The following is a 13594-nucleotide window of genomic DNA, read 5'->3' as shown; positions in this document are numbered from 1 at the left end:
TGGTTCATCTCGCAGGCTTTGTCCGCCGAAGCAGCGTATAGCATGCGAGCGTTTCCAGCGCACTCAAATGAAAGATATATAATATTATAATGGCACATTTTCACGTGGAATATTTCCCTTCCTACATGTCTTGGAGAAAATTTCTAGCATTATAACACACTCAGTTTAGCTTTTCCCATTATAAAACACAAGCCTGCTCACAAAAGATATAATGGCATGAGCTAAACCGAACACTATATCTCCAAATCACGAGGCGTGTACGATTGGCCATGCATATGAAACAGAAACCCTGAGATAGTGAGATATACGATTTCTGACCACGGAAGGTGCGGTAACAGTTCCATGAGAAGCTAAACTTGTACCGTCAGTTGGGTCAGCACATACCATACCACGCATTAACAAATTACACAGATCTATGACGCAAGCTTTGTACAAGGCAACTGAATCCAAGCTAACCTATCTTAGCAGTTCTATAAGAGCGGCAGCTTAGTCAATCACCCTAGATGAAAATTTTCGAGCAGAGGGCGCACATTTTCTGCCCCTCTGGCCCTCTACAATGGTCTTACTACTCAAATGCAAAAAAAAACTAGTAAGACCTTTCTATTCCAAGATGTCGCACCAAGAAAGCTCATTCTCAACTTCGAATCTCCCTCGGTAGTCAACCGTACATGTTCGCAACTCAGCCACAATTACAGTCAGATGTACACGACTGTGGCGAAAAAATATCTCCGATCGTTCTTGCAGGTTCCAAGTTTAGCACATTATGGATACAGTATTCTCTGGAGCAGAATGTGCACTCTCCTTTTCATCACAAGGAACGGCAGGTTGTTGAAGTCTATTGTGAGAAAAAGAACAGTCCCATCTCACTTAGGCTCTGAATCAGTTGATTTTGCGGTATCTAGAACCATTTTGGGGGATGAATCCTCAGCAGTGTCATTGCCGTCCTCTCCCTTTTGTAGTTGATGCTGAGAGCCTGGGCTTCCACCTCCTAAACCATCACTGTCTTCAGAACTTTCTGTGCTTGTAGAAGGCGAGCGGGCGACCTCCTCCTCATATTCCAAACCAGAGTGTCTAGCAGTCACACTAGCTGAAGCAACACTCTTCGCAAAGCTAATTCGAACTCGTAGCTTTGGCTTCTTGTGAGCCTTCACAGATGTATGGCTGCCATCATCTGGACTGCTCCTCACCACGGGTTTAACTAGGGCCTCATCATCCTCATCAGCCTTAATAGGCTTCCTGGGAGGTGGATCATAATTTTTATCATCATTGTCATCATCACAATCTGCATGCCCACCAGATTTAGGCCTGAAGATATAACAAGATCAGTGAGATAACAGATACAAAGTGTTCTTCAGAGTTCAGAAACTAAAAATGAGTTCATTGAAAGCGATACTTGACAGTTATTATCAATGTAAACCAGCAGAAGCTACCAAATAAATCTTAGATGCAAGAGTGAGCTGGACATCCCATCTGTATTTGCAGAAGATTGAGATATACCTTGCTGGCATAGATTGTTTCTGTGCACCCGTTGCCGCCGTAGCAGAATCTTCTCCGTCACTAAGGGAAAACAAAGGAATTTCACTAAAGTAAAGAATGGAATCCCAAATTCCACTGGGCCCACCAATATAAAATAGGCAGCAGTTGAGGAAAATGAAAATGAACAAACCTGTCCTTAAAATAATTCTCTTCTTCCTTATCAGCACCTCTTTCATCTGCTTTCTTTCTCATGTCAACCACACTAGCACTTTGCTTTGTTTTGGCACTCTCCATGATCTAACAAGAATACAAACCAACCATAATTGCCCAACTCTACAGTACATAGAACACGAATGCAAAAGAAGCACCATCATCATTCAAATAGCTAAGTAACTTAACTTGATCCATAGTGACAATGTCATGTACAGAAAGGGAAAAAAATCATTTCTCAACCTGTTGATACTTAAGTTTGAAGGCCTGAATGCTCTCCAGTCGTTCAAACTTCACAAGTTGGTCCCAAAAGGACTCAGCAACATATTCAATAAGGAACTCAAGATTTTCCTGTAGGCAAAAATGCATCAAATGACATAACATGCTGAATCGTAATTGACAGATAAGAAAATAGCTCCAGTATATACCTTTCTTATGAAATCCAACAGGTCAAGGAACGTCGAGTGTAGCATGTTGTATCTATCGCCATTTTCAACAAATGCCTCAATAATAGGCTTCAACAAGTTCAACTTGATAATACGGCTATTAAGAAACTCATCCTATGGAACACATCCAATTTTATCAACTCAAGTTCAAATATAGGACGAGATGGTAAATTTTAATTACATTCCAATTAGAATATGCTTGCTGGCCACCTGGCAGGCATGACACTACAGTAATAATACTACCTCCATCCTTAAATATATAAGGTTTAGGACAAGCTAGTTAGTTGAAAAATGAACTAATTTGCTTGTCCTAAACGTCATATATTTAAGAACAGAGGGAGTAAGTTGTTGTACAGATGTAAAACACACTTTATTTTGTCAGAAAACAGCATACATGGCTCCTGGCCAGGGTAACTATTGCTCAAGGTAGGAAGCTGAATTCTCACATTAGGTACTGGTTACGGTTCAAAAAATATTGGGTACTGTGAGAGCCAGTGGCAGAGCTTTATCAGTTTGCAAGAGAGGGAAGAGAGGATTGGTCCACTTTTCTTAATGCCTTGTGCAAACCTATGTAGAAATGCAATTTAGCAACATAGGGATTGTTGGCTGAGAGATAGATAGATCAGATTTAAATGGCTTTGGGAAGGTGGCAACCTTCGTAGATAATCTTTGTGCAAAAAAGCTATGAGTAATGTAAAACTAAGTCCAAATATGATCCATCCATCTCTAATCTAATGATCTTGTGGAAATTTGCATGACTGCAAAAGCCTGCAACAGCATTCTAATATGTCCTAAAAAATTGTAGTCAAGGGCTCAAGGACCAATCAGCTTAAAAGTGCAACCGAAGAACAAAAGTTTTCAATTTTTATTGTACCTCTGATATGCAAATGAACCTTGAATGTTGCAATGCTACCTCCTTCATGAAACATAGTAAATTTCTTACCTTTCTGCCAATGACAGTCCGCATAAAACGGACAGCTGCCACAACCAAAGCCACCTCTCTCTGACAGGTTAAAGTAAGAATTTTCTCCATTGCATTGCTTGCAAAAATGTTGACCCTACAAAGATTCAGAGCTGCCTTTTAGCAAAGAAAAAAAGATGGAGACACGAAAAAAACACCATAGAAAATTTTATAATAAGAAAACAGGGAAATGAGAAGCATTTGGATAGAGGATTACTTCATCCTGTGATAGTGATGACGTGCACAGAAGCATAATAGCTCGCAAATATTCAACAATATCTCAGGCTTAGCAGAATGCTGTTCAACCATTGTGTCAACACCAACCGAACCAGATGCTGATCCGGCAATGCCCTTTGGTGGGCAGGAAGATGCTATTACATCAATCAATATATGAAGATGCTTCTCAAAAAAAGCTTGAATAACAACTTCCTGCAACAGAAGAAAAAGAAGATCTTCACACCAATGCAATCTCATTGAACACCAGCAATCCAGATTTCAATATTTGACTTCTACTATTAATACGACGATACATGTTTCTTCTGCGTGGTCGAGAAAAACAAAATATTTCAATATTCAAAGTGATCAGAAAAATATGCTGCTTATATGCATCCAAAAACAAATCAAAACGAGGATAGAATACTAGCCATCAGAAATTGCATAAGCAGAGATATGGCAAAAACACTACTTTGCTATTCTAAAGAGTTTAATTATTTATGGGTGCCTAATGTCCTTAGTCCAAAAAGATCTTACCATCCAGTCATCAGTTTTACATCAAAGGAACAGCAAAAGTTCATAATGTATGATAATGCATCTTACACAATTCCTAGCTGTCTTTGGAGCAGAAGGATCCAACAGTGTCATTAGACAAGACTGACAGCGCAATTCCTCACCAGAGCCAATTACCATGCCCTGAACCTGAATATGAGAAACCATAAGTATCTATGCTACTGAGGCAGTGATGACAAATATCCATGTGCTCTAGTGAGAATGACAAATGTCAATGTTACTAAACATTATTTGAGAACAATGCATGCAGTTGAGAAAAAAAAAACCTCAACCACCGATTACTTAAGTTGATAGTTCAATCACCAAGACACATAGCAAAAGGAACATAAGGTAGAAAGAAAGCTTCTATTTATAACTACCAATTAAAGAAAAACATTGCGTGAGTCCATTGTAAATTGAACCAGATTTACATCCAGTGCCAACTCATGCAGTTATTGACAATATCTAAAAACAAGCAGCAATAGACAAAGAATTCACATAAATTTGAAAGGCAAAAAGGAGAAGGGGCAAGCAATTCACACTCAACAGGTCCCAACCAAAAACTCAGATAGTAACAAAACTGACCGAAGGACCAAATATATCTACCGTACAGCACTACGAGAAAAACAAGAACCAAAATCCATAGAAACAGATGATTCTACAAAAGAAATTTGCTACTTAGACCGAAGGCACATATAAATGTTGTATGAAGACTTCAAAAAAGAAAGGGTGCAACTTACAAGAACTCCAAGAAGAGAATCGCCTTCTTGATAGTTTTCTTCATGATGGGCAATAAATGTTCTAAGAAAGTTAGGATCCTGATCAAGAAAATGCTTAAGTACATTCATCCTGCATTTTCCCAAACAGATAAAGCCGTTGAAGTGGCAAAATGAAATAGGATTAAACAAAGAAGAACAAACGACATCGATTGTTCCATAGGTTACCCAGCTGAGACGAGTACTTTATTCTGACTCCGTAACACATCATAAATGATGTCAAACACACCTTTTCTTACAAGATCCCTAAACAAAGGTGAGAGAAAAAATGGTTAAGTCGCTAGAAGAAAGTTTGACCATCCAAATCAAAAGAAATGGCATGTAATTGAAATGTTGCCTGCATTCTAAGTGTGGACATGCCAATATGGCTCAAACGACATACACATGAGAAACAACACTAACTAGGGGCAAATGAGTTCCCAAATCTTCTTTTTCTTTTTACTTTGATAGCTCATGTATATATCACCTTTTATTGTTTTTAATATATAACCAGTAGGGGGCTTAGCCCCTCCTGTTTCATCAAAAAAAAAAAACTTTTGATATGAAATGGAATGGCTTAGCAAACAGTTGCACAATTCAAAGAACACAGTTTTGGGTGAATTTGCACCACATGAATTGCACAAAAGTGGACAGTAGCACCCTGCAACATCAAAAAGTTCTTTGATTTGCAGATGTCATATATCCATTTACGAACTTATGTATATATATCTTACAAATAAACTTGAATTCTACCAGAACTAAAGGTGGGTTGGCTACACATGATTTTGTGGCAATCTCCAAAGTAATCATCTACTTTTCTTTCTTTCTGAATAAAAAATGTCTTCTTATGGAAAATGCAAGAGAGCTGCGACATATAGCCTCCTTTAGTCGTGACTCATGACCAAGATACATGGAATACTGATCCTGCCTTTTTGACAATCTTAGAATTTGCTTTTGTATTTGATCATGTCAACATCAGCCATCACAATCATAACTTGCATTCAGCAGAAGAGTAGATACTAACATAGACAGATGCCATTGTTGATCAGGATGCAAACTTCTACTGAGAGTGCAAAACTCATGCAAAAACAGGACCTGTAAAGAACAAGATTTTATCAATGTAGACAGAATAACCATTAACAAATATTTGCACATGCATGCACAGCCCCAAAAATATATCACAATGCCACACAAATATAAAGGAGACTACCCCCCCACCCCCACCCCGCGCGCGCGCGTGTTCTAAGAAGGTGCCGCACTTCGAACCCAAGTCGTCCCATTGTTCCCATGAAAAAACAAAGTAAAAAAAAAACTATTTGTGCAGTGACCCCTAAACTGGTAATATGCATCCTTCAAGAGTACACGATAACTACATTCATGTCCATGCAACTCATTCACGAATCCTATCACCACACTCAACTTAATTTGAATTGTGACTCAACTCAGTTTTGTGTAAACTTTGTTGATACTAGTTTCTAGATGAATTGGCTCATCAGTGTTGATGCAAGGCTATCATTGCTTACAATATCACCCATGCTAAACATTAGTCTCATCATCTGAGAGGTGATAGTTTTTTTTTGTCCATTAGTTGCACAGACATGAATGTAGATATCAAGAACTTTTATAGTGTGCATATTGCTGCTTTTTTAGTCTACTCCATGAATGCTTTTTCTTCTTTGGATAGCCTACTGATTTGAGTACATATTTGGTATCCAGGGTTCCAGGCTTCCAGCGTCCCTTAGTCAATTCAGCATGTTCTGATGTTTCAAAAATTCGTAAAAACATCCACGTATGTAGTACACATAAATTTAAGCAGACTTGCAAAATTCAATGAAAAATTCATCCTCAATGTCAAAAAACAAACAAGACAAAGTCAATCTGTCTTTGCCTATCATGCATTCCCTCCGTTTCAAATGGCAGTCATTTTGGCTTTTCTACATTTAGACGTGACGTATATCTAGGTGCCTAGTAAAGCCAAAAGGGCTTACAATTTGGAACGGAGGGAGTACTAACAGCACATTCAACAAGCAGTCTAGTTTTTGCTATGTTTGCATGACAACAATTTGCAATAACATTTTTTTTGCAGCAGTATAATAGAAAATGGATATCTCTTCTGACAATTACATATTATAATATGCTAAATCGATACTGATCACGTCTAGAAAAATATGACTCAATATTCTGGTAGAGGGGAAGGGAATGTCTAAATATGGAAAATGAAAAGGCAATAGAACACAATACTAGTCTCACCAGTTTGCTTTTTGATTCAGCAGAGATATTTGAAGATTTCATCTTTGCAAATAGATCTTGGATAAAAGAAGCATCGTCCCTCAGTACACAAACAACCTTGAGAAGGATTATATTATTCAGATGACGAAAGAAAATTTTTATTTAACGCATGTGAAAACTTGGAAGTGTTAAAACACTAACAAGAACATTGTTCCCACGAATAATTGAGTCAATGCTCTCTGCAGTAGCTTCATCCAGCACTTTTGGTAATATAACATCCTGTTAGTAGCAAGCACTCCAGTTTGAGATGGTTCAACACAAAATATGGCCAGAAAAAAAATCCAAGTAAGGAGGGGCAAAAATGTGCAGGGTATTGCTGACCTTTATATAGCGTATTCTGTATGTTTGATGAATCTTTGAGGCCACATAAGCATTTTTAATGGGTATGGCCTATGTGGAAAAAAAAAGTTCACATAAATAAGAATTATATCTCAATCAAGCTAATATGCATAAGAACTCCATACCTCCTTGAAAACTACTTGCTTCTGCACAGAAGCACGATGATTGTGCACATGACAAACCTCTGGATCATCTGCTTGCATTAGAAAACATTAATAGAGAACAATGCATGCAACTCTATAGGTATGTAATTCTGTAAAATTTCAGTTAAAACGGCGTGGTATGATTTCTTAAGTTACTGAGGTAGAGCACAAATGGGTTGTACAGCGCTTACACTCAAGGGCTCCTATCATGTCCAGGATAAAATCATCAGAGAAAATATTGTTAAACATCTCAAAGTTGTTCAACAATACTGCAAAACAAGAAACAATGTAAGTAGCAATCAAAAAGAACCTATGATCATGCTTAATAGGTATTTACATACTGATTCCCTTGACTAATCTGAAGATCATGTGAAGACCATCCATGTTTCTTGAACCCTCGCACATTCTGAAAAGGTCCACTAGCTTGGGGAAAAAGTCATCCTGCAATGTATGATAGGTATAAAAATAATAAAAAACTTTTAAAAACACCAAGTATGCATACCAAAAAAACATATCACTGCTCTAGATTTCAAACTTCCAGCTATGCATTATCAAATGCTCAAACAATGTGTTGCTTGTTATTTTGTTTAATGCTTCAGCCTTGGGCTGTGGAAATGTAATAAAGAAAGGTGCTGTGTGCATCAGCTGATGCAGATGCTGCAATTTTCAAGGAAAACTAGCCAGAACCAATCACAGTAGTATATCAGTCCAGTAACTTATCATGATGAACTGGAATGTGCTGAAGTTAGTTTATATGTGCATTAACAATTAGTATCTATTTGAGCACGAGGTAAAGTATTCCAGTAAAAGGTTGCTACTAGCTCCAGTCAAAAGAAACATGAAATAACACTTCAATGAACATACATTTCAGGATTTCATTAGATCAGATCATCACAATCAATTCATCCTCTACACTGAGTTCTTACTCCTTACAGTAAGGTGATACAAGCGTAATACTTGGTAATCCACACTCCTTAAATAAAATGTTATTTTACTACAAAATCTACTGGCCAACATCATTTTCATTCAATATACCCAATCATGTTGCACATGTATAGCTTACTGCAATCTATATCTGAGCTATCCTTTCATGATGCACTATTAGAGATGTTATATACAGCTATCCACAGGGACTAAATATGCTAAATAGAGCACCATGTCACCAAGAAATGAATTCATGACTTACATCTTGGGATATTAACTCTGCGGCAAGCGTCTGATTCTTCATTCCCCACTCCAATACAATCTGAGCATTTGGTTCACAACATTTTAACAATCAATAATTCATCCAAAAATGGAAAATAACTGTCCAGGCATATGAACCAAGATTACTCTTGGAGTTATATTAGACCCCCATTTCCCAAAGATTGTCCCACTATTTTGGAAACCCAAATTTCTGCTTTGCAAGATGCATGATGTTCTATATGCTTCAAACTTACTCCTGTATCAACCAAGACGATATACTGAGATTCGGCATCATGAAAACACTAAGGGCGTTGCTTAAATTTGAACTAAATAACACCAGTTTCCCCTATCCAAGCATGCACTAAATAATCAAATTATGATTACATGAATTAACAGGAAAAGAACACTGATGGTGAGCTGGTGATTCACACCTTTAAAATCAAAGGAAGACTGGATAACTCAAGAGGAGGAAGATCTGGCAATTCATCATTAACAGAAACTAAGGAGTCATCTGCAGGTAAAGTGATAGCTGATCATGGCATGGCTACAAACCATTATACACCAGACAGATACAGACTTGAAGAAATAAAGATGAGAATGGTAGGCTAGTTTGTGGTTGTGGTGCTGTGATGTGCTGCGGAATATAATTACCTAACGGAAGAGCCCTGTTAGAATCAATGGATCAAAAACGTCTGGTTGTAATGGAGTTGTACAAATGTGTTGCAAATGAAGCATTTTCCATAAGGGGACGGTAATACTAGCAACATTTTGCTGTTACATATCCAGAATAGGTACTCCCAATTAACAACTGAACCAACAATTGGGAACTAGTGCTTTAGACCACCACAATGCCAAACAGAGCATATACAAGAATTTAAGAACATTAGGACATCAGCCATCAGGTGATCAAGAATTCAAGAGTGCATATAAGAATTGAGAATTTCAAATTTGAACCTTCGAGCATTGTTCCCAATGTGACCAGCATCAAACAACTTGGTCAAGACCATTAAATAATTTAATAGAAAACAAAGCAAACAAATATGGATTGTTAAATCACTATGGAAGAATCAGTTCACAGAAATCATTAATTAATCCGATCAATGCAGAAGGGAGGACATATGATCAACCTCAAATGATGCTACTCTAACATAACCAAACAATTATAAGCGTTACTTTGATCCAAAATTGATGAAGCATATGTGTAAACACAGCAAACTGGGACAGGCAGGAATAAGTAGTTACCTACCTATCAACCCATGTGAACTACTAGAAGCTTCTGGGATCTCAAATTTTGGACATGGAATGACCTGAGCTGCAACCATGGAAAAATATTTAAAAGAGCACGCTACAGAGACAAGATAAAAAGATTTTAGAAGACTCACAGCCAACGACACTAGATTGTAGTTTTTTCTGTATGGAAAGCATGCGCTGCCTGCATAAATTATCATAATGTCAAAGACGTGTACAAGCATATAAAGGGCATGGCAATAGCAGCATTCATTCATCACTAAATCACCATATATATGAGCATCCTTCAGCATCTTCAAAGCTCAGCACTAAATCTAGTGCTCTTTCAGGATCCTTAAATGAGATGGTTGTTTCTAACAACAAAGAATTGAGTTAAACATGTGTATTAGCCTATGAGAACAAGGAAAAATGACCACCCTTAAAAGGGCAGCACACCAGCTTACCTTCTTCGTTCTTGTAGATATCATCCGAAGAAATGTTGTGAAGTAGTAGTGTGCCATCATCCTCTTCATCCACAACAGCCAGAGCAATTTTGCTTGATCCCTAAGTCAGACAAAGATAAAAAAGGAAACCCAAAATTAAAATGACGGTAAAAAATAGCGCCACTAAAAACAAAACACGATATTGTGGACATATGCTATGACTAGTTATCGATTGTACACAATCATCCGTAAACCACAAGTGAAAATTTCAGTAAAAAATAGCGCCCCTAAAAACAAAACAAGGCATCATTGCCATATACTATGACTAGTTATCAATTGTAAACTATCATCCCAGCGAATTGCTTCATCTCATACTTTTTTTTGGTTAAGTTTTTTTCACTTTTGTACTCTGTACAGTCACAAATACTTGACATTTTGGACAAGGTTCCAGTCAAACTACTGAATCTTTGACTACCAGTATCTTTTAAAAAAAACATAATTTCAAACATGAAGACTATATGTCTAGATTTTTCTTGAAAAGTACCTTGATAATATCATAAATTTACTGTGCAGACAATGTAATAGATATAATTGGTCAATTTGGAGATTGTGTTGTTGTGCAGAACATCCAGTATATGTGACTAGAGGGAGCAATAGCTAATATAAAGAACAATATGCAAAACCAAACCACATACAGGGTAAAAGCTTAGATGACTATGAGCTTCAACTGAGCAAATATGATGGCCCATAAACTACATAAGACCAAAAAGTCCCAATAAGGGCGAGCCCCTCCTGTTCTTTAAAAAAAAAAGGTCCCAATATATTGGGTTAATAAGAAAATAGGATAATGGCCATGCCACCGAGACCATAGCAGAATACAAATATAGCAATCAAATAGCATGCACATCATCACATGATAGCAGAAAGCCAGAAACTAAAAATAGAATGTCAGTAGAGAGCCAGAGATTAAATTTAACCAATACCAAAGCTTCTCACGGTGCAATGGTAGAGCGATGAAGCCAACGAGGTACTCTTCTTAAGATGAAATCAGAGGGACGTCTATCCCTCTGGTTAATTTTTTTTTAAAAAAATAACCAATACTTTTGCAGTTTTCATTTTAGAGGAGATATGAGTTGACAAGAGCACACAAGAATAGACCATACCTCAAAATAGTCAATGGTTACATGGCCTGTTCCCTGATCATAACATTGGCCGTCATCGGTTAAACAGTACACTTTGACATGCTGCAACCATTGTTTCAAAACATCACAAAAATGCAAAAACACTGTAAGTAGATCAACAATTAAAAGCACAGCATCTTCTGTAGCAGTTACATGGCAAAAATAACCCCCACCCAACCCCAAAAAAAACACTGTTGGAAGTTAGGTCTGGCAAGTCAATGTAGTTTCTCGAGAACCTGCAACTGGCAGGAAATGATCGAGCAATCCTTTGGAAACATATACAGCACAGAAATATTCTCAAGACCCTGAATGAATATAATTAACTATCTCCTACAAAATATAAAAGGAAGATACCACAATTGACGGTTAGTAACACCTCAGCACTGGCAATTTTTGGTTGAAACGAAATTTATATATCATAGGTTCATAGTACAGATAACTGATAAGTAACATGCAGTAAGCAATGGATCAATACAATCTTCTTGCCGGCACCAGCAGATTGGTTTGGATTCCCCATTCTAACCTGTTTGCAATCTATTGTTAGTAATAAATACAAATTAGTAAAGCTGGCAGTTCAACAGCATCAATCACATCTACACGCAAGGGCTCCCAGGCAAGAAGGTCAATGTCTTTAACCCTCAAACAGAGCATTAACAAATGCAAGGTTTGTTGATACTACCATCAGGCGAAAATTTCCATAGAAGTAAGGGGCTTCTGTGAATACTTGCCTCACACAACATAGTCAACAAAATTGGCCGAACTTCGAAACTGAACTAAAATGCCCCGCGCGCAAAACAATTGGAAAGCTCCTTTACAAACCCACCCCACCCCCACACAAATCAGGCAGCCCAACTGAAATAGTTCTAGTACTCCTATAACAGAGTTGCAAACAATAACATGTACATGCTGAATAGCAAGGAATCGCATCTTCTCGAAGCAATGTCACACAAAACATAAACACAACCTCCCAAGCCAGCGGCTCTGCAGCAATTCGAAATCCCCAAACCATAGGCCAAACGCCACCCAGGCACCCACTCTTCCCCGCCCCCAAGGCCCGAACACGAACGAAACAATCAAAATTCCCGGTACGCAGCAGCAAACCGTACGCAGCATCAAAATTCCCATGACACGCGGGGGTTCTAGAAGTTTACGGTTCCGAGGCCCCTAACCGCGCAGCGAGCAAAAGGAACCTTCCACGACAACCCGCGCGCAAGCCGCAAAACGAAGAAGAGGAGAGTCGGAGCAAAAGCCGAGAAACAGCCGCGAATGTATCGACCAACCGAGCTCGCCACCAAAACCTTCCAGAACCTTCTACGGAGGTCGAGAGCGGGAGAGCGCACCTCCACCTTCGCGTACACCGCCACGTCCAGGTCCGGGTCCGCGCCGCCCCGGTGGCCCTGCTCCGCCTGCTCCACGGAATACAGCCCCGGCTTCTTCCCGGCGGTGCTCGGCATCTTCTGGGGGCCTGGTCAGCGGCTAGAAGCGGGAGGATGCGGGCGGCGAAAACCCTAAACCGCCACTGATGAGCGAGCGAGCAGGCGAGGCAAGCGAGGTGGCGGTGGCCGGTAGCGCTCCCTCTCTCGCTTCGCGGCTTCCCCCCTCGCGTTTCCTTTCCCGTTTGTCCCCTCGTGCTTCTCCTGCCCTTTTCCCGGTGGCAAAATATATTCTGGGAAATGCGGTTATGCAAGAAGGAAAAACTTCGCGAGCGCGCGGGCCGTGGGCCCTCTGCTTCCGTCACCCGCTTTAAGTACAGCTGTACACATGACGCGGATGGGGTGGCTAGCTTTCCGATTCGTTTCTGCAGCTGCGTTTGTAAATTATCCAGACCATCAATTATCCAACGTTAAATGCTTTTGTAAATTGTGTTCATTCTACTTGAAATTTCTCTATCAGGGCGGAAAATACAGATGTCCACAATTGTATTTGAATGGGGCAAAAGCATCTCCAGATTGCCCATATCCACCTCCAATACCAAAAACCTACCATTTAGGAGATTTTGGAGACGAGAGAGGACTTCAGCAGACTATCAATTCCTTTCCAAATACTAAATTTTTTTAGCAATTGTCAAAAACTCACCTCCTCTCCCCTTGATGTAGGGGAGAAGCAGCCCTCTCCACACCTCTCCCAGCACTTGGCGCCACGGGCATCTCCGCTTGCCCGGCGCCACTGCTCCG

General features: G+C 39.2%; 1 protein-coding gene across 5 annotated transcripts; it reads right to left on the bottom strand.

Annotated features, from left to right (window-relative positions):
- Positions 1-310: 310 nt before the first annotated feature.
- LOC101766593 (serine/threonine-protein phosphatase 4 regulatory subunit 3B) lies at positions 311-13050 on the bottom strand. 5 transcript variants are annotated; one of them, XM_004978222.3, is made up of 25 exons: positions 12761-13050; positions 11403-11483; positions 10261-10360; positions 10086-10170; positions 9952-10001; positions 9816-9881; positions 9001-9080; positions 8571-8630; positions 7726-7825; positions 7576-7653; positions 7367-7434; positions 7224-7292; positions 7044-7121; positions 6864-6959; positions 5638-5708; positions 4803-4880; positions 4599-4707; positions 3910-4008; positions 3311-3522; positions 3076-3190; positions 2115-2246; positions 1930-2037; positions 1667-1773; positions 1498-1557; positions 311-1305 (listed from the first exon to the last, which is right to left on the bottom strand). In XM_004978222.3, exons 1-25 carry the CDS (start codon positions 12872-12874, stop codon positions 864-866), a joined length of 2658 nt encoding a protein of 885 aa, XP_004978279.1. In that variant the 5' UTR covers positions 12875-13050; the 3' UTR covers positions 311-863. The 5 variants fall into 5 exon arrangements, 4 of the variants coding, with proteins under 4 accessions (XP_004978279.1, XP_022684098.1, XP_022684099.1 ...); XR_002678585.1 differs by having other exon boundaries at positions 1066-1305; positions 1667-1809; XM_022828363.1 differs by lacking the exon at positions 10086-10170 and having other exon boundaries at positions 9816-9876.
- Between the last annotated feature and the right edge of the window lie 544 nt (positions 13051-13594).

This window comes from Setaria italica, chromosome VII (genome assembly GCF_000263155.2).
Source record: "Setaria italica strain Yugu1 chromosome VII, Setaria_italica_v2.0, whole genome shotgun sequence".
In the NCBI taxonomy this organism is placed as follows: domain Eukaryota; kingdom Viridiplantae; phylum Streptophyta; class Magnoliopsida; order Poales; family Poaceae; genus Setaria; species Setaria italica.
This window is presented reverse-complemented; position numbering and strand designations above follow the sequence as displayed.